This window comes from Boleophthalmus pectinirostris, unplaced genomic scaffold (genome assembly GCF_026225935.1).
Source record: "Boleophthalmus pectinirostris isolate CB_2022bp ecotype Guang Dong unplaced genomic scaffold, ASM2622593v1 HiC_scaffold_3, whole genome shotgun sequence".
NCBI lineage: Eukaryota > Metazoa > Chordata > Actinopteri > Gobiiformes > Gobiidae > Boleophthalmus > Boleophthalmus pectinirostris.
Window position 1 is genome coordinate 41,060,127 of NW_026571299.1, and position 18,740 is coordinate 41,078,866.

At 38.0% G+C, this 18,740-nt stretch overlaps 2 protein-coding genes across 3 annotated transcripts; one reads left to right on the forward strand and one right to left on the reverse strand.

The window, feature by feature from the left end:
* Positions 1–137: 137 nt before the first annotated feature.
* On the forward strand, positions 138–12,971 carry grm6b (glutamate receptor, metabotropic 6b). Its single transcript, XM_020935810.1, has 12 exons — positions 138–145; positions 1,535–1,543; positions 1,620–2,112; positions 6,525–6,741; positions 7,236–7,371; positions 7,453–7,607; positions 7,937–8,077; positions 8,161–8,361; positions 9,052–9,191; positions 9,625–10,248; positions 10,326–10,637; positions 12,732–12,971. The coding sequence occupies exons 1-12, from the start codon at positions 138–140 to the stop codon at positions 12,969–12,971; spliced, it is 2,676 nt and encodes an 891-aa protein (XP_020791469.1).
* A 1,226-nt stretch (positions 12,972–14,197) lies between these two features.
* On the reverse strand, positions 14,198–18,385 carry traip (TRAF-interacting protein). 2 transcript variants are annotated; one of them, XR_008633111.1, is made up of 17 exons: positions 18,216–18,385; positions 17,869–17,981; positions 17,718–17,775; positions 17,552–17,635; positions 17,409–17,448; positions 16,664–16,791; positions 16,468–16,562; positions 16,267–16,380; positions 16,095–16,182; positions 15,932–16,021; positions 15,766–15,854; positions 15,531–15,686; positions 15,011–15,056; positions 14,825–14,932; positions 14,691–14,741; positions 14,426–14,590; positions 14,207–14,343 (listed from the first exon to the last, which is right to left on the reverse strand). XR_008633111.1 is itself a non-coding variant. In XM_055160627.1 (16 exons), exons 2-16 carry the CDS (start codon positions 17,964–17,966, stop codon positions 14,483–14,485), a joined length of 1,353 nt encoding a protein of 450 aa, XP_055016602.1. In that variant the 5' UTR covers positions 17,967–17,981; positions 18,216–18,385; the 3' UTR covers positions 14,198–14,482. The 2 variants fall into 2 exon arrangements, 1 of the variants encoding a protein (XP_055016602.1); XM_055160627.1 differs by having other exon boundaries at positions 14,198–14,590.
* Positions 18,386–18,740: the final 355 nt, after the last annotated feature.

Consider the following 18,740-nt stretch of genomic DNA (forward strand, 5'->3'; position numbering starts at 1 on the left):
GCCAGACTGAGATGCTAAAGAATTTACTTTAGTTTGGATTTGCCCTGTGGATGAAGTCCCTTTTTGGAGCATGGATGGTTGGAGATCTCATGTGGAATAAGTCAACGATGGATCAGATCAAGAGTGTTTGATGAAAAATGGGCAGGTAAGATTTAAAATAATAATAATAATAAACACATATATATTTCAAATGTATTTCTCCTCCTGTAACTGTGAACTGTGAAAAGTCCTCAGGTAATACAAAGATAAACCTTTAAAACATTAAATATTGAACAGGTTAATGTACTTTTATGAGAGAAAATGCATCATTATTTAATTATTGATAGAATTCTGCTGAAAAAATAAATACCTGAACATTTTTACTTCTAAATACATTCTGCTTTTACATTGTGTAAAATGTCATATAAATCTTTATGGAATAGATTTTGTCCCATATTTTGAATGACTTGATATAATGACCCTACTGTAGCTTTTGAAGCATGAAATGAAGTGAAGATTCAGTCGATGTTTGCTGTTTTGCAAAATTTATAGAGCTTTCCATCACTGTGCACTCTGCAAGCCCATGATAAAAGCTTGCAACAGTCACTCATGTCAGACTGGATGTTTCCTAAAATCTCCTCCATACAGCTCAAATATAGCCACACACATCTGCTTCAAGTGAAAGTATGCTTAGCTGTACTGACCAACTTTTAAACCTCTTTCATTCATTAATTATATAAAGTGCCTTTTGGACTGGAGTTGTTATTGTATTAGGGAAATTACATACGCCAAAAAGACTTACACTTTTATGTCAAACTCAGATTATAGGCTGTCACAGTCAAATAATATTAAGGATAAAACATTTTGTCAGTTCATTAAATTAGAGATTATATATAGTAAATGTGCATCAGGACAAACTCCATCTCAAAAATAATGGATTTGTCCCTCCACTAACACTAACTGCACAAAGAGATTTTTATTTTAACAAAACAAAAACAACAGAGATGAACAGATGCTGAACCTAACCTCATCTGTCTCATTTGTATCAGCATCTGTCTTTTTATAATGATTTTGTTTATTCAGTTTTACAACATCACAGTCACTTCATTATCATAAATGAATGACAATATAATTCCTCATTTGTCCAGAAGGTTTGATAGTATCCAGGTATTTGAAGTCAAAACGTGTCCATGGCAGTTGTAATGTCATCTAGTCCAGATGATTACCATTATTGAGTATTTAGCTCACATACTGACCTTTTCCACTTACCTATAAATCAGTCATATCATTACTGGAGTGTCTTTTATTTTATCTGTTCAGGTATTTTGAGTTGAACTTTTTTAAATGCGTAAATGAGTCATGGAACATTTCAAACAAACAAAGCTGCATTGGCAATGTTGTGGGTGTAAAGCAGTTACAAGGTCAAAATATAGATTGATACACATTTCTGTAACGATTATGATGAAGATGTAACTTGTGTTGCTATCTGCCAAACATTACTTTGTGGAAGATAAAGTTAAAGTTAATTGAACTTCTTGTTATTTTGCATTCTCAGGTGGCGCAGGTAGAGGGAGTGGCCTGGCGCAGTGAGTAGATCCGCCCATCCTCACTATGATGTCCCATTGCTGTTGTCGCTTCAGCCCAGTACCCACAATCCCACCATGTCTCCAGCTCCTATGGGTGCTGCTGTTTGGGTTCAGCGAATGCTCCAAGTCCCAACAAGGAGCACAACCACAGTCCATCAAGATCGAAGGTGACATCACTCTGGGGGGCCTCTTCCCTGTGCACTCGCGAGGGCCTGCGGGGGTGCCCTGTGGAGAAGTTAAAAAGGAGAAAGGCATCCATCGTTTAGAGGCGATGCTTTACGCTTTAGACCAAATCAACAGTGACCCAGACCTGCTGCCAAATATCACACTAGGGGCACGTATTCTAGACACCTGCTCAAGAGATACCTACGCTCTGGAGCAGTCCCTCACCTTTGTCCAGGCCCTCATCCAGAAGGACAACTCGGATGTGCGCTGTTCCAATGGAGAGCCACCCATCATTCCCAAACCAGAGCGGGTAGTGGGCGTGATCGGGGCATCTGGCAGCTCGGTGTCCATCATGGTGGCCAATGTGCTCAGACTGTTTGCGGTGAGATGATGCTACATGCATTTTTAAATCAATTTGCCCTCCAGACTATAATGTACATAAATATATGTACATTATACGAATCACGAACGCAACAAGTATACATGTATTTAGCATACTTAATGTGCATTTCCCATATATTTGTTCTTATTGGGTTTGAAAAGAAGTGGGAAGAAAGAAATGTATTACATCCCACCCCTGTCATTGACATTGTACTGTCCTATATACAAAATAAAAACAAGAGGCCAAAGTTCATCATATATGATGACAAAATGCACTTTGCTATTCACCCCATACTAAAATGAAACATTATGTTTGAAATTATTGTTTATTGCTCTCAAAAGGAGCATAGCTAAGAGAAGTCTATAGTAAGAATAGTAAGACTAGTCTGTTTAAAACAGAGATATGTTTTATACTGTACCTGTTTCTGGTAAGGCCATTGAATTTATTTGAGCAAAGTAAACTGTCTGGTGCATATTTTATTTTACTTGGTCTCACTCCATCCTTTGTATCATTTAAAACATTTCTCAGCTTGGCAGACACTTTACTTTGATTCTGTCTCTGCCATTAGGACCAATCCAGAGTGATTCATATTACACTGGTTCATGTTCCTAAACTATTGTCATCCTCATCTAATTTGAAAGGCTGTACTACAAACCATTTTATCCATGGCTGCCTGAAAATAGGTCTATCCATAATCCACATTATCTGTTCAGAGTACTATTTTGTTCTAGCTGATTGACCTGTGGTAATTGATGACAGTGCTTATAGATGATGGGACACTGAGTCTGTATAAATCCCTCTATTATGTCATTTTACGCTCTCCATTGCCTTACTGACACACAGTGGTGGAAAGTAACAAAGTACAAAAGTAGAAGTACAATACTTAAATAAAAATTTAGGTATCTGCACTTTACTTAAGTATGTTGTACATTGGATACTTTTTACTTTTACTTTAGTAGATTTGAGAGCAGGTATCTGCACTTTCTACTTCTACTTTCTCTACGCTACATTTTAGATCTGGACTGAAAAGTAAACAGTACTTTTCTTTATGGTTTAAGACCTACTTAGATTTATTTTTAGCACATTAAATTTGAGTTAATGTCCCAAACCAAGTAAACCAAATACATGAAAACTAGAGCTAGAAAGCTAGAAAAATTAAGAAATCAGTTGAATCGCTTAAAATCAGCTGAATTATTTATCAAAATCACTACATTTGAGGTTTAATAATTTAAAACATCTCTACAAAATTTTACTCTTAAAGCACAATTTTAAACAGGTACTTCAATAATTTTACTTAAGTACGTTTTTTCATGTTAAAAGTTTTACTTTTACTTGAATCTTTTGCCCTGTATCTGTACTTTTACTTAAGTAATAAAATTGAGGGTTTCCACTACTGCTGACACACAATAGTGATAAAAGTCAAATGGCATATTTATTAAGCAAGACATCAGGAAGACGTTATTATAGGATGTAGCTTGTTAGCAAACTCTTGGGGAAAAACGTGACAAAGGTGAAGCAGGCTGGATACAGGGCAGATGTTAACTACAGCATTACGGATGCCAACCTCTGCTAAGCCCCTCTCAGCAGCTCAGGACCTGGTTTGAAAATAGAGCATCAGGCCACAGCAGTGACATTGGTAACTTGTGCTGGTTCCTGGGTAGATTCATGTCCATATGTGCTCTGTGGATGATCATAGACTCATTTTTGCAGTATAATTAATATATCATCATTTTACAGCATTGTTTCTAGCCTTATGGTTGTCAAAAAAATTATGTGGCCCATATTCAAGTACAACTGTCTCAATGTAAAAGAACATCATCTTATATAGTACTAGAAGTTTATTTAGATTATTTAGAAAATAATTATGGAAGAAGAATGGGTAGTTAGGCAAGAATCCTGCATTTTTAACTTCACTTTAAAAAAAACAAACAAACTGAATTGCATTATTGCAATTCAGTTTGTTATATCACACCATTTTAATTAGTGATGTCATGAAGAAAAACTACTTCTACTCCTATTATTATTATGACTATTTTTTATTAAGCCAATCAATTTTTCTAGTTACTTTTCATGTTAAAAATATGACCTCGCATTTCTTTTATCAAACTAATTTGTGTGTTTTGTTGGCAGAAAATAGGCACTGGGTTCGTTTTTTATGGTTTTGCACATTTTCAACAGAGTAATGGAGTAATGAATGATGAAATTACATGACACTATGATTCTACACATTTTGCATCTGGTCCTATAATTTGTAATGTGTTGATTTGAGTAACTTTTTCATGAGTGGGAGCTAACATATGATTAGCCTGGCTTTGCAGAATCTATAGTAAACATCGTTGACCTGTTCCCATGACTCCTGACCTCAGAAAAGAGCTAACCAATATGACCGACAATTTGGAAAGTGATTAGGTTAAGTTGTACAGGGATTTATTTGGATAGGATTATGGCTTGTCTAGTTAATTACACATTTGTTAACCAAACAATGCCCTAACTGGTCTGAAACTGCAACACAGACTAGAGAGATGTGGGTTTTTTTTAAACTTTTTTTTGAAGTTGAAGAAAGTTCAGATTTGGAAAAGTTCATCCTCTGTAGCATCTGTAACACTGCGAGTCTAAACAATCAATTTAGCATTAATTGTGTGGTGGGAAAATTTGACTGCATATGGCCATCAGAATTAAATAAATTGTATGGCTTACAACTGAGAATTGCTAACCTTTTGCTAGTCTCTTGATCTCTGTCTCTCGCTCTGTGCTTAACGCAATTTGACTAAAACCCCCATAATCCTTCCAGATAATCTGTGAAATGGTTCTCTCTCCTTCTCCCTTCACCAGCCCTTGTGTCTGCTGGTTCCTCCGGAGGGCTCCATGCTAAGCCACCCTACGGGCTGGGCATTAGCAGGGTCAGAGTTGACGTTGTCCACATAAACTGTATCATAAAAGACGTAGCACACCAGTAAATTAATCTTCTTCATCCATTTTTCCCAGACAAATGCTTCTACAGCTGTGGGCCCTGCCGTGTATTATAATGTCACATCAGTAATACCTCACCACGGACTAGAATTAACTGCAAAGTGACTCACAATGAGAGACAAGACTGAAAATGAACAATCAGTGGGTTTTCTTATCAATTCTGAAAAACTGACAAGTGTGATGGAGCTATGCAAGATTATTGAACAGGGCTGTGTTTAGGGGTATGGAGAGCATAACTAAAAGGAATACTTTGAAAAATTGTGTTTGCCTAACTGAAGGTCCTATATTCCTATATTATGCTAAATTTACTTTTGTGAGCTTTAAGCCAGATTAGAATGGTGTTACCTCATCAAAAACATACCTGGAGTTGTGTTGTCATGTTTGAGTAACCCTTAATTATTAGTCTGACTATATAGGCAAAGCTTATATCTTGTGATGTCCTGAAGTGATAGTTTTCAAGTTAACAGCTACTTTTTGCCATTTGTTCAGTAGAGATTGGCAAATCCAGGTCGGAAATCATCCAAATGATTCTAGTGAAGGTGTGTGGAGTTTAAACTTCCTGTATTACCACATAACAAAGCAAGGTTGAACAGTGTTTCCAGTTGTTTTTATGTTTGTGGACATAACATAACATAACATAACATAACCAAGATCAGAAAATAACATAATGCGAGCCCTTTAAGTGTAAAAATAACTCAGTAACTCAACATCTTAAATTTGAACTATAAACAGATAAAACAGACAGATGTGTAGAAGTGTTAATAATTAGATTAATTTCTTGTTGACAAAGTTTCTCTGGAAAACCGAGTGTTGTGTTGAAAAGTATCTTGGTAAATACAAGTAAATACAAAGTATTTTGGTGCCATTAACATTACACAATAAAAGTAAAAAACTAAACCCTGGTAATTACAACATGATTACATAATTACAACATCATTTAATATGATAACATTATGCAATTACAAAATTTCAAGACAATACAGTAGGAGAGGTATTTCCCTTCTTGACATGTCTTGGATGCTAGCTGCAAGCCATTTTCAGAACTTAGTTAATGTAAAAAAGAAGCAGTTACAAAAGATTTTGGAGAGGTTACAAAAGATTTTGCTTCACATACACTGTGAAGCTGCATGTGATTTATGTAACTGTATAAAGAATTCACTCCTTTTATGAAGTGACCTGTGCTGTACTCATTGTTTGGGACTTTATATTGATTCTTTGTTTCACATGTGTATTAGTGTATAAGCTACTGTATGAAACCTGTATTATACCACAGGCTGGCTGTGAAGTCCTGTATGTGCCTAAGTGCTGCAGCATCATCAGACATGGTTGACCGCCTTAGTCCCTCTTTTGTACTTTTATATATTTCCTTAACAGTGAGTGGTGTCCATGCTTTCATCTTGACTGCGTCCTTTTGTCTCCACTGACCCATCTGTGTGTGTCAGATCCCTCAGATCAGCTACGCCTCCACCGCCCCTGAGCTGAGTGACAACAGCAGATATGAGTTCTTCTCCCGAGTGGTGCCTCCAGACTCGTACCAGGCCCAGGCCATGTTGGACATCGTCAAAGCGATGGGCTGGAACTATGTGTCCACACTGGCCTCAGAGGGGAACTATGGAGAGAGCGGAGTGGATGCCTTTCAGCAGATATCCAGAGAAGCAGGTGGAGTGTCTGGATGAGAAAACTGGGTTGTGCTCACCTCTTACAAAAACAAATATATTTAATGCGCTTTTAGTGCCTTGAAGGTGGAAGAACACTACATAAAAATGTGACTAATATGACATGATGATGAATAGGTCTAAAGCATCAACTGAAGCATACTATAAGACATAATATAATTGTAGGTACTGATGGTTCTGTTTTAATTTGTCCTTTATATACAGTACAGAAAGTGCTGTACATGGATGACTCATTGCTTCTGTTCAAGTCAAAACTGTTTTTGAAATGACTTCACCTCTTTCTAGATTCTTTTACAAACCTGAAGCATCATAAAATGCATTCTTGTTGAATAGATAAAACTCCTTTCAGCAAGACTTATGAGCAAAGCAAATTGTCAACCTTATTCTTAATATCACAAATTATTTACAGGATCTTGCAATACTTAGCTGTGGAAAATAACTGCATTGGACACATATTTCTATGTTGTTTTGTTGCAGGAGGTCTATGTATTGCACAATCTATTAAAATCCCAAGAGAACCTAGACCTGGTGAGTTTGAAAAGATCATCAAGAGACTGATGGAGACTTCGAATGCCCGTGGGGTCATCATCTTTGCTAATGAAGATGACATCAAGTGAGTGGTGCTTCGTGATACTCTGACACCCAGGTCTAATTTTATACTGTGGCAGTCTCATGTCCCTGTGTGCTTTTTCAGACGGGTTTTGCAGGCAGCTAAAAAGGCCAACCTGACAGGCCATTTCCTGTTTGTGGGCTCTGACAGCTGGGGAGCCAAGATTGCACCAATTCAGGACCAGGAGGAGGTGGCAGAGGGCGCAGTAACCATCCTGCCTAAAAGGGCCTCTATAGATGGTAGGGCAACTTTATTAAAACACTAAGTGACATTTAAGCGAAATGAGTCCATGAAGATATTTATTGCAGCTGGAAGCCTGTGACAGTGATGGATGAGTCTAATATCAATACAACAAACAAAGGAAATTAATGATGTCTGATAGGCTCTTTGGCTGTTTTCTTTGTTACTGTTTTTCAAATGACACTGGATGACAGATTTTGATAGTACCAAGATAATTGACAATTGAAAAAGTAAAAAAAATAAATAAAAAAAATTCAATTTTCAAATAAAAATAGTACAAACTTTAGTTTTGTGACTTTTCCATACAAATATGCTCTTGTTGTTGTAGCATTTGACCAATACTTTACGTCAAGATCCCTCGAAAATAACCGAAGAAATATCTGGTTTGCTGAATTCTGGGAAGATGATTTTAAATGCAAACTTACTCGACCTGGCATTAAATATGAGCAGGGCAGAAGAAAATGTACAGGTAAGGTTTCTATAGGGATAATTTCATAAAATGATGATATATGGTCCACAGTGGTGTAACTCTGTGACACTGTGTTGGCTCAGGTGAGGAGAGAATCAGCCGCGACTCTCAGTATGAGCAGGAGGGTAAAGTGCAGTTCGTGATTGATGCAGTCTATGCCATGGCGCACGCCTTGCACAGCATGCACTTGGACCTCTGCCCTGGTTCAATGGGAGTCTGTGAGAAGATGGACCCAGTGGAAGGAAGGATGCTGCTGCAATATATCCGCTCTGTCAACTTCAATGGTGAGCCGCATAGTCATTCAATCTTTGTGTTAGAAGATTTCAGAAAATGGATACTGAATATTATATGCACCATTGCTGAAGTTGGGTCGCTTTTAGCTTCTGGTAGGCTTTTAACTATTGACTAAAGATCAAATATTAGTAATGTTACTGGGATAGAAAATACTGTGGTAAAATATTGTTTTATATAAAACAGGAACAAACATGACATGCTGTTTTACAAGCATTGGGCAGAAATAGAAGTTGAACTTGAAGACTTTAGCCTTGAAATGTTTCTGCTAATGTACCTAGCTACAGCAGCATTCTTCAGTGCGCATCCCCTCCCTTGGGCTGCCTGCTTGTGCTGCCCTATACACATGGCTGCTGCTATTCATCCTCATTCTTCATAGAAAAGTCACAGTTTGAAAAAAAGAATGAAAATGTTGTATGAAAGCATCCTATTTAGTGCTCTGGTCGTGCTGAATGACCTTGGCTTGTATGTAAGAGTCTCTGATTGAGCGCCTGCAGGGACCTGAGAGGAACATTCAATTACGTTAGGGCAACAGAGCAAAGTGCACTGAGCAGAGGCTTCACTAAAGAGCATCCTGTATTCAGCTTTCACATCGCTGCACAGGGCTGAAGAAAGCCAACACAAGCTATATTCAAAAGCATGTGGGTGTCTGGACTGTCTATGTCTTTCTCTCCTCCCAACAGGCAGTGCAGGGACCGGAGTGATGTTCAATGAGAATGGGGACGCCCCAGGCCGCTACGACATATTCCAATACCAGATGTCTAATGTCAGCATTCCAGGCTACAAGAACATCGGCCAGTGGACCAACCATCTCCGACTCAATGTAAACACATGCCTTTTACTATAACTAAATGTTGGTTTTCAAGCATTCAGAGTAAAAACAACACAACAATAAGCAAATACAAAAAATCTTACTAGTAATTCTCCATTCAATGAAAAGATTCAAACTTTTAATACCTAATCAGAAAAATGGATGTATGTGAGCAACTTTTATATTGTTTATTCCAGTTCCAAGTCCCAAAATATGTATTGTGATCATTTTATTTTTGTATAATCTGGTGATTTCTTTTTTCAAACTTCTGGGATGTTTCCTCTCATATTTTTGTGAATTATGGATTGACACTATTTCTAGGTTCTGAATAGATTTGTCACATTTATCTTATCTTTTCTTTTTAAACCTTTTCAGCTTCTTTAAAACCTGTATTTTAAAATTTCAATTATTCACTTGAAAATATGAACTTCTATGTTTTTCACAGCCAGAGGACATGCAGTGGTCTGGAGGTGACCGCAGAATCCCCGACTCTGTGTGCAGTTTCCCTTGTGAGCCTGGAGAGAGGAAGAAGATGGTGAAGGGTGTTCCTTGCTGCTGGCACTGTGAGCTCTGTGATGGTTACCAGTATCTTCTGGACGAGTTCTCCTGCGACATGTGCCCCTTTGACATGAGACCCCTGAAGAACCGCACAGGTTGCCGACCCACGCCCATCATCAAACTGGAGTGGAGCTCGCCCTGGGCCATCATCCCCGTCTTTTTGGCGATCCTGGGCATTCTTGCGACCACAGGCGTCATCGTCACTTTTGTCCGCTTCAATGACACACCTATTGTCAGGGCTTCAGGCAGAGAGCTCAGTTATGTGTTGCTGACGGGAATTTTCCTCATTTATTTTATCACATTCTTGATGATTGCTGAGCCCAGTGTGGCTGTGTGCGCCTTCCGCAGACTCTTCCTGGGGCTGGGCATGTGCATCAGTAATTCTGCCATGCTCACCAAGACAAACCGCATCTACCGCATCTTTGAACAGGGCAAGAAGTCCGTCACACCCCCTAAGTTTATCAGCCCCACCTCTCAACTCATTATCACCTTCATCCTCATCTCAGCCCAGGTATGTATTCTGAAAGAAAAACTGTCGCTCTTATGCCACTCTACAACTGTGAATGACATTTTTCTCTTTATCTTCAGGTACTTGGGGTATTCATTTGGTTCGGTGTGATTCCCCCTCACACTATCATTGACTATGAGGAACAGAAGCCCCCTAACCCCGAGTTTGCCCGTGGAATCCTCAAATGCGACATGTCAGACCTCTCTCTGATGCTGTGTCTGAGCTATAGTCTGGTGCTGATGATCACGTGTACAGTGTATGCCATCAAGAGTAGAGGGGTCCCAGAGACCTTCAATGAAGCCAAACCCATTGGCTTCACCATGTACACAACCTGCATTATCTGGCTCGCCTTTGTGCCCATCTTCTTTGGCACAGCCCAGTCCACTGAAAAGGTAACCATTTATTTATGCATAGGCCACAGCTGTCTAGTAGTAGTCCAGAGCCGTCCTCTTACTGACCGAGACAAGATTGCCCAGGTGTATATTGTCAGGTGATATTGTCAAAAGAGTATCAATACTGTCTAAAGATGTTTACCAGCAGTTGAAAAGTATGGAAAAATAAATTATTTGCAAACAAAATAATTTAAACAGCATTAAGTGTAAGAATCTACCAAAACACCACAACATGGGAAGAATTTTTGCTGTGGTGACCCTGTAAAGGAAAAGTATATGTGTGGACATACAATTCTAAGGATATGTGGCTCTGTGCCAATTAGTGAACTAAGCAAACTAAGACTCAACAGGGGCAGACCTGACACAGAGGAGCAGGAGGTTAGTGGCAAGACAACCTTTTCCGGAGCCTCAGGTGGCTACTCTCCACTAACAAGCAAATGTGACAAATGGAAAATCTAAAATTGTCTGTGAAAAGAGTTGGTGGAATTGTGGGTTCAAGTCTTGACTGTGCTCAACTGACAAGGGCTTCCTTCTTACATTTTTTACCCACCCATGTCCTCTCTCCATTCTCATTCTGTAACCATTAAGTTAATAAATGGTTACATTTGTGTTTTAGGAAGTCCATGGCAAGTGATTATTTGCATTTCTACTCTTAACATTGTCCATAGAAAGATGGCTTTGTATGAATACTCAGTGCTGTTTATTTTAAATGTATTATTACATATAATTAATATTTTAATAACTATTGCTAATTGATACAACATTGTCATTTCCTTCATCAGTTAGAACCAAGAAATTCAGGTCAGTGCTGAGTGAAAATAATTGGGTGAATTATGTAAGCAATGGTAATAATTCAGTTATAATTTAATCTCAAGATATTCAAAGAGAAATTTGGAGCATGTCACATCACATGTGCTCACTAGACATCCTAAAAGCACCGTGGAGGGAAAGGCTGAGGTTCATTTTAACTTATGGGCTATTGTTGCTGTCACTAAGTAAAAGACGAGGGAATATTTGAAAACAGATATACTTTGACTAGAAGAGAACTGTATTAAAAATCAGTGATGCCTTAACAATTAGACCCTGAGGTGCTTTCAGAGTCTCTTTACTTCTCATGAATGAAGTGAATTAAGTAAAGAGAGGGTGCAGTAACTTGGCCTTTCTCTGAGCGAAGTCCAGCCTTCCTATTCAATTAAGCACAGACAATACAGACATCCGTAAAACCGATTGTGCAAATTCTCAGACCTCTTCCTGTCATGTGCAAACCCACGTGTAGCACAAAGGATCCCAGATTCCTTCTGCATCTGTTCCCCCATTACATATTGCTTATATGCTTTTATTTAGTTAGCCTGCTCTTCTAGATATATATTGATATTGATATAGATATAGATATTGATATAGATAGATTGATTGATAGATAGTTATTTGAAGTTTTATTAGTCAGGTAATCCAATAATCCACAATTTAAAAGCATTTGAAGAACATTTTCTAGACCTAATTTTATTATCTGAATTTAGTCTCAAAAGGAGTGACATTAGATTCAGATCTGACCATATGGGTTAAAAAATAAATAAATATTGCTTGTACATTTTCCAGTAAAGGGTGATAAAGAGCTAAGGCAAAGCTTTGGATGTGAAAATAGTAGACAGTGAAGCTGTCACACTGCCCGATGGGGCTCTGCTGGATATACAGCCCACTTGCACAATTGATGACTTATTTATAACAGAAATATATCTTATTCATGACCAGTATAGGTTGAATTTTTTCACGGCCAGTTCAGTCATCTTAAATAATGACTCCATAACTTATTCGAGGGTTGGTTGTGTGAGTTATTATCATTAAGACAGCTCAAAGAGATATAGAATACACATAACTGTCCATAAATAGAGATGCCTTCCTCTCTGACTACACATAGAAGCCATAAAACATTAATCGGGGAAAAAACACTGTCTCCTGTGCTTTGAAATGAAAATTGTACTCTAGCTGCAGTCTGTGACAGCTTGGATGCTTTTATGAACATGTTTTAAAGTGCAGGACAGGTGCATATTGACATTTTACGTAACTTTTTTTTTTTTTTTTTTTTTTGCCCCGCAGATGTTTATCCAGACCACTACATTAACTGTGTCCATGAGTCTGAGCGCCACCGTATCCCTGGGAATGCTCTACATCCCCAAAGTGTATGTAATCATCTTCCACCCGGAGCAGAACGTCCAGAAGAGGAAACGCAGCTTCAAAGCCGTGGTGCAAGCGGCCACCGTGTCTACTCGCCTCTCGCAAAAGTCCAATGACAAACAGAACGGAGAGTCCAAGATGGAGCCAGATCGATCGCAATGAAACAAAAGAAGAATTATGTTTTATTTATTTGAATTGAGAACTAGCTCTGAGGATACCCGGAGGCACTGTTTCACTACTCAACTAAAACTGTAGACTGGTCAGGGTTTTTTATTCCCATATTCTTTCGTTTCTCAACTGCAGTGAACACCTCACCCAATCAAGACAGCTTTAAAAAAAAAGTTTAAAAAACACATTGACTATGGAAGAAAGACACATTTCACCATGGCATGAGGATGGATGGGGTCAGGCAAATTTCTTATTGACAACAACATTTTTCACAAATAAATAACTGACTAAAGACACTTTTAAGGCCGCAAAGCCGTCTTATTGCATTGAGTTAGTTTTCTTAACTTTTTTAACACTTGTAAACTTGTAAAAAAAAAAAAAAAAAAAAGGAAAAAATACACATTTGATTCTCTTTGGGACATGCTTTTAAGTAAAAGACGAGCCTGGTTATATGAGGACCTTCGCCTCACAGAAAAATGTACACAAGGAGTACGAGGAGTCCCAGAGGGTCAATGAAATCCTATTGTTTGTTGGCTCCACTAGCACTGCATGGTCTGTGTAGTTTTGTGTCCACAAATGTTTCTTGAAATGTCTGTTCAGGGTGTTGTGACTCAAGGTAGCTTTAAATGAACTGTATCCTGTTACTGTTCCTGATTGAGACCCTTGGGAAAGTAACAATCACCATCAATGTGTAACCACACACTGGCTTTAAGCGCACAATCAGTAAATCAATGATAAAGTATTTAATTAGTTCTATAGTATGAAGTTATAATGGTACAAGGATCATTTTCATTCAGTAATCTAAACACATTTAAATACTGTAAGTAAGCATTTGCATTGTGCATCAAAGCAGCTGTACAAATATGGGTGGAATTTCCCTATATTGTTTGTCAGAATGCCAATCTAATTCAAGGCCACTTTAAGGCTACAACTCAGCTGTGTACATGTATGCATGGAAATAGAAAACTGTTACGTGCCATTAAACAATCTGAGCAACCACTGAATACAAGGATTGACCGTGACATCTTATTGGTCTCAAGTTTACATAAAACATTTTAGCAAGGACCATATGCTCTGAGTGCAGGGCTTATATGATAAAAGCGTTACGTCTACTGCCCTCTTCTGGAAAACATACAACACTGACAAGATGGTAAATAGATCGTCAATGAATAGAAAATGTGACATGTACAACACAACAAAACAAGATTAAAATATTGTTTATTATATTACACATGGGTTCATACTTAGGCATAAATGAGAAATGTTTTCTGCATGTTTGCTGGTAAAATATTGAAATAAATTATTTTTCAGAAAAATGTAATAGTTTCCCAGTGACAAAAACAAAAAATTATGTTGGAAAAGGGATCTGAAACATGGCACACAAATAAAACTACAAAATAAGAATAAAAAAATACAATATAGAAAAGAATATATTACAGCTGTAGTACCTGCTTAGGTCATGGACATCAGTCAGCTTGTTTAAAAATGTGAAGAATGCTGGATTTTTATTCCAGAAAGTTATCCAAAGTGAGACAAGGTGAAATCTTAGGAACAGGCCTGGTCACCTTTTTCCTCTTTACTTTCATCAGGGGGCGAATCTCAGCAAGTGGAGACTGGAATAGACTGGTTAAAGAACTGAAGATTCGTATTTAATACTTTTCATAATAAAGTTTGATATTTACATAGACAAAACCTTGAAAAGCAAAAGGATACAGGTTGGATGAATTTTGTCCTTCCACCTAGTCCATCGTAGCCACTTCTTACCTAATATGAGAAACAATTTCCTTCAGGATACAACATGAAAAAAGTTCAAATGCAATTACAGCAGCAGCATATGTGCTACTTACCGCTCCAGTACGGCTCTTCAGAGGGTCTAACATGCTTCCAAAAGTTTTCTTTCGGAAAAGAAGGGAATTCTTCAAAAAGAGATCCATGGAATCATCTTCATCTCGTACCTGAGAGACAAGCACAACTATTGGTGAGCCTAATGTTCTTGGGCACAGACATAAATGATGAAAAACAATTATACTTGCTTTGGTTAACAATGTACTTTTCTCATTGTGCTTGGCCACAGCTGCTCTGTAGAACAAAGTATCCCACACATCAGGATTTATTGAGACATTTCCACAATAACTTTTGATGGAGTATTGCTCAAACTTATCAGAGAGCATATACTTTAGTTATAGTTTTTGGGAGGAAGCAAAGATCATCATAAAGATGGGTTTTGGTTATGCAAATGTAGAGCTATTATATGTTTATTCTTATTCAGTAGTAGGTTTATTGGGTTGGCAAGAGTTTGATTTGGGTGGGCAATACCCAACCTTGTCTAGCTAGTGCCACCTCTGCTCCTATGCAAGTAATGATATGATGAGTAAGTAGTACCTCTGGAATAAACTGAATTATTAAGTATTACTGGCACTGAAAAAATATTTACTGCCAATATTTAATGCTGAAAGAAATACTTTTCTTTTGATTTCAGGAATCTTCATGCCTAGTGAACCCAGATAGATACACTACTTGCTACTTCTTATCCACTGATTTACATTAACTTACGATAGAGGGTCAACGCGCATCTTCTTGGATGGGACCTGGGATGGCTTTTTGGACACATCCTCTGGCGTAGTGATGTCATAGGTCAGGTTGAGGTCGATGTCCTCACTGTCGGGCGGTTGATGGAGCCGAGGTTGCTTCAGTTCCAGAGGAGCCGGGCTGTGACAGACAGGTGATCGCCACAGTGCAGGTGAGTGCCACACTGCAGGTTCAAATAGACAGGCAGTTTTGAACTTACCTTTCAAACACAAGACGGCTGAGAGCTTCATTTGTACGGGTTGGCGTGCTCAGAGTGTTTTGCAACACCTCTATCTTCTTCTTCAGGCTCTGTTTAAAGTCAAATGTTTAAACTGAGTGAGTGTCCACCAGAAAAAAGAACACATAAAAATACAAATTGGTCTTACAGAAATTTCTTTGTCAGCGGCACTCAGATCTTTATGTAGAGCCTTCATATCCTCTTTAGTCTGGTTCACCTCCACTGTGGCTTTATGTAGCTGCAACAATATGGTTTGGTTTACGATGAGAATGAAACATTGAATGTGAATAATTTGAAACATAGAAAGATACCTTGTTGTTGGTTGAAAGCACTTCTCTCTTGAGTTTTTCACACATTTCATTTGAACTTTTGAGGCTCCCTTTCAGACTGTCATACTCTCTGTGTGGCACAAGTCAAATGTATAAATCTGCTATATCTGAGGAGTGGCCAGAAAGGGTCATGCTACTGTATTACTTTACTTACTTTTTGAGAGAAATGCAGTAGATGGAGAGTTGCTCCACAGCGGCCTGGCTCACTCCCATATCCGTGATCATAGACTCCACTTCAGACCTCTGGCCCTGTAACAAGATGTCCAGGCTGGACCCAAAGAAGTATTAGTTAGATATATTCAAAACAATTCAAGAAAAAAAGGTAAGATCCAGTAAGTCGGTATATTGTACACACCTTTCAAATGTTTTCATTTTTGTGCGAAGTTTTCTGGCCTCTTCTTTAGCAGCTTGGATGTCATTCTGTTGTGTTTCCAAGTAAGTCATTTGTTTCTATAGCATAAATAATAACAAGCACATAGCACGGTCATGCATTGTAGCATGGTCATGTCATGAGCTAGAACATGTGTTTTCTGGTTATTGGCCTAACTTACTCTAAGGGCCCCGCACAGCATGTCCTTCTCCATGGCATCTTTGCGCAAACTGTCCATGTCTTTCCTCTGTTTGGCCACAGTGTCCCTCAGACCATCCATTACCTTCTGTTTGTCCCGCCAGTCTCTCTCTACAGACAGTCACATTATTATTCAAATCCAAATATCCAAGTTGATCCAACTGACAATAAAATAGCCACATTAACCAATTTTACATCATTAACAAAAATTTAAACTAGACCAAAACCACAATTTATCAAGAACACCAATTATACTTTCTCTCGTATAAATACTATATGCATTATTTGTCAGTTAATTGATACTTTGCAGTGACATCATACCGGAGGTGTTCCACTTGTATGTTTATGGTGGAATGTTCAGACATTACCACGGTGACACAATGTACTAGCTACGCATTATGCACTATGCACTACGCAAAACATTTTCAGGGGCCTGTAATCAATTCCTGTTTAGGTGTTTTCAACAAAAAGGTGAGAGTGACAAACAGTTGCTAACTTGTGACTGCTGACTTGTTTAACAGTAAAAATCATCTTGTCTATTGTAGGTCCAGCTAAGTCAGTGCTTTCTGGTCAGATTGTGTTAAAATAAAGATCACATTAAAGTCTAACATAGCTTCAGACAGAGGATGGCTACAGCTAACATCAGAAGGGAATCTTGCAAAGTATCATTAACTACATACTACTCTACATTGGCTTGAATGATCTAATAGTTACATGCATGTTCATACCCTTAGAGCTGAGCAGAGCTTTGACACGATCAAGTTCATTCTGAAAAGAGAATGAATTGTGAATTAATTTATAAAAATATATATTTAGAACTTATATATAACTAAAAAAACATAATCCCTCTTTCTGTTGTCATATTGTGTACCTGTAAACACTCAGGGTCCACCTTTCCATCCTCTTCTCCCCCAATGTCAAAGAAGAGTTTGGTGATGATATGTCTGGTGCTGACCTACAATTAATAACAAATATATAAATAAATTACAATTACAGATATGGATGACGGCAAGCTGTAAGAATGTCTCTTGCTTCACCTGCTTCCTGCACTGGGGACAGGTCTTGGTGGGGGCAGTCTGGAACCACTGAAGTAGACTGAGGACAGAAGGGATACAGTGTTTGATACTCATTTAAATAGAATTATGGTGACACTATATATGAACATATTCGTGATTAAAAAGTGTTTACCAGTCATAGTGAAATGTGTGTCCGCAGTGGATAGCAGCAACATCTTTAGAATGGTCGAAAAAATCCGAACAAATCGTACAATATGCTCGGATAGGCATCTTGATGTCACAACACTAGACCAAATACAGAGATTCACGTTATGCTCTATCCGCTTTTAAGTTACAGTTACAACTACACACACCATTATGTTGGTGAACATCCTAAATCCTAGTAACACAAGACAAATGTTGTGTATTTACAGTCTATGTTGTAAACATCTATGGTTGTATACCCTACTACTGCTAGCATGTTTAGCATGTTAGCCTCTTACGACCACAACAACATCACAGCTCTCATCAGTAACTTACCCAAATAAGAAAACGCTGTGAATGTTCCCCTTATAAAAATAACCATCTCTGGGAATGTGGTATTTAAATCAAACACACTTGGCCAGGCTAAAATCGTTATAAGTAACTCAAAACAAACTCATTGTGTCAAGAGGTTCGTGTTCGTGTCCCGGGGAAAGTTCAAACACAAGTCCCGCCCCTCTGCGCTGCATTCAAGGCACAATGGTTTAGTACAAATTTGTCATATCTGTCCCGATCTGTCTTTGTTTTGAATGATAATAAACAATTAAAATGAAAAGTATACTGCGCAGTTTATTAAACATTCATCCAAAATACCAAACTGCGATTTGCCATGAATAATTTTTGACAGTAAACATTTTTATATGTTGTCTAATAAAGAATAATCAATGGTAAATCAACTTTTTTATTTTATCTTTGAATAGTGTGTACCAAAAATGAATGAATGAATAAATAAATAAATAAATACCCTATGGATAATTTGTATCAAGTGTTCAGTTTTTTATTATTTACACTATAGAGGCTTTC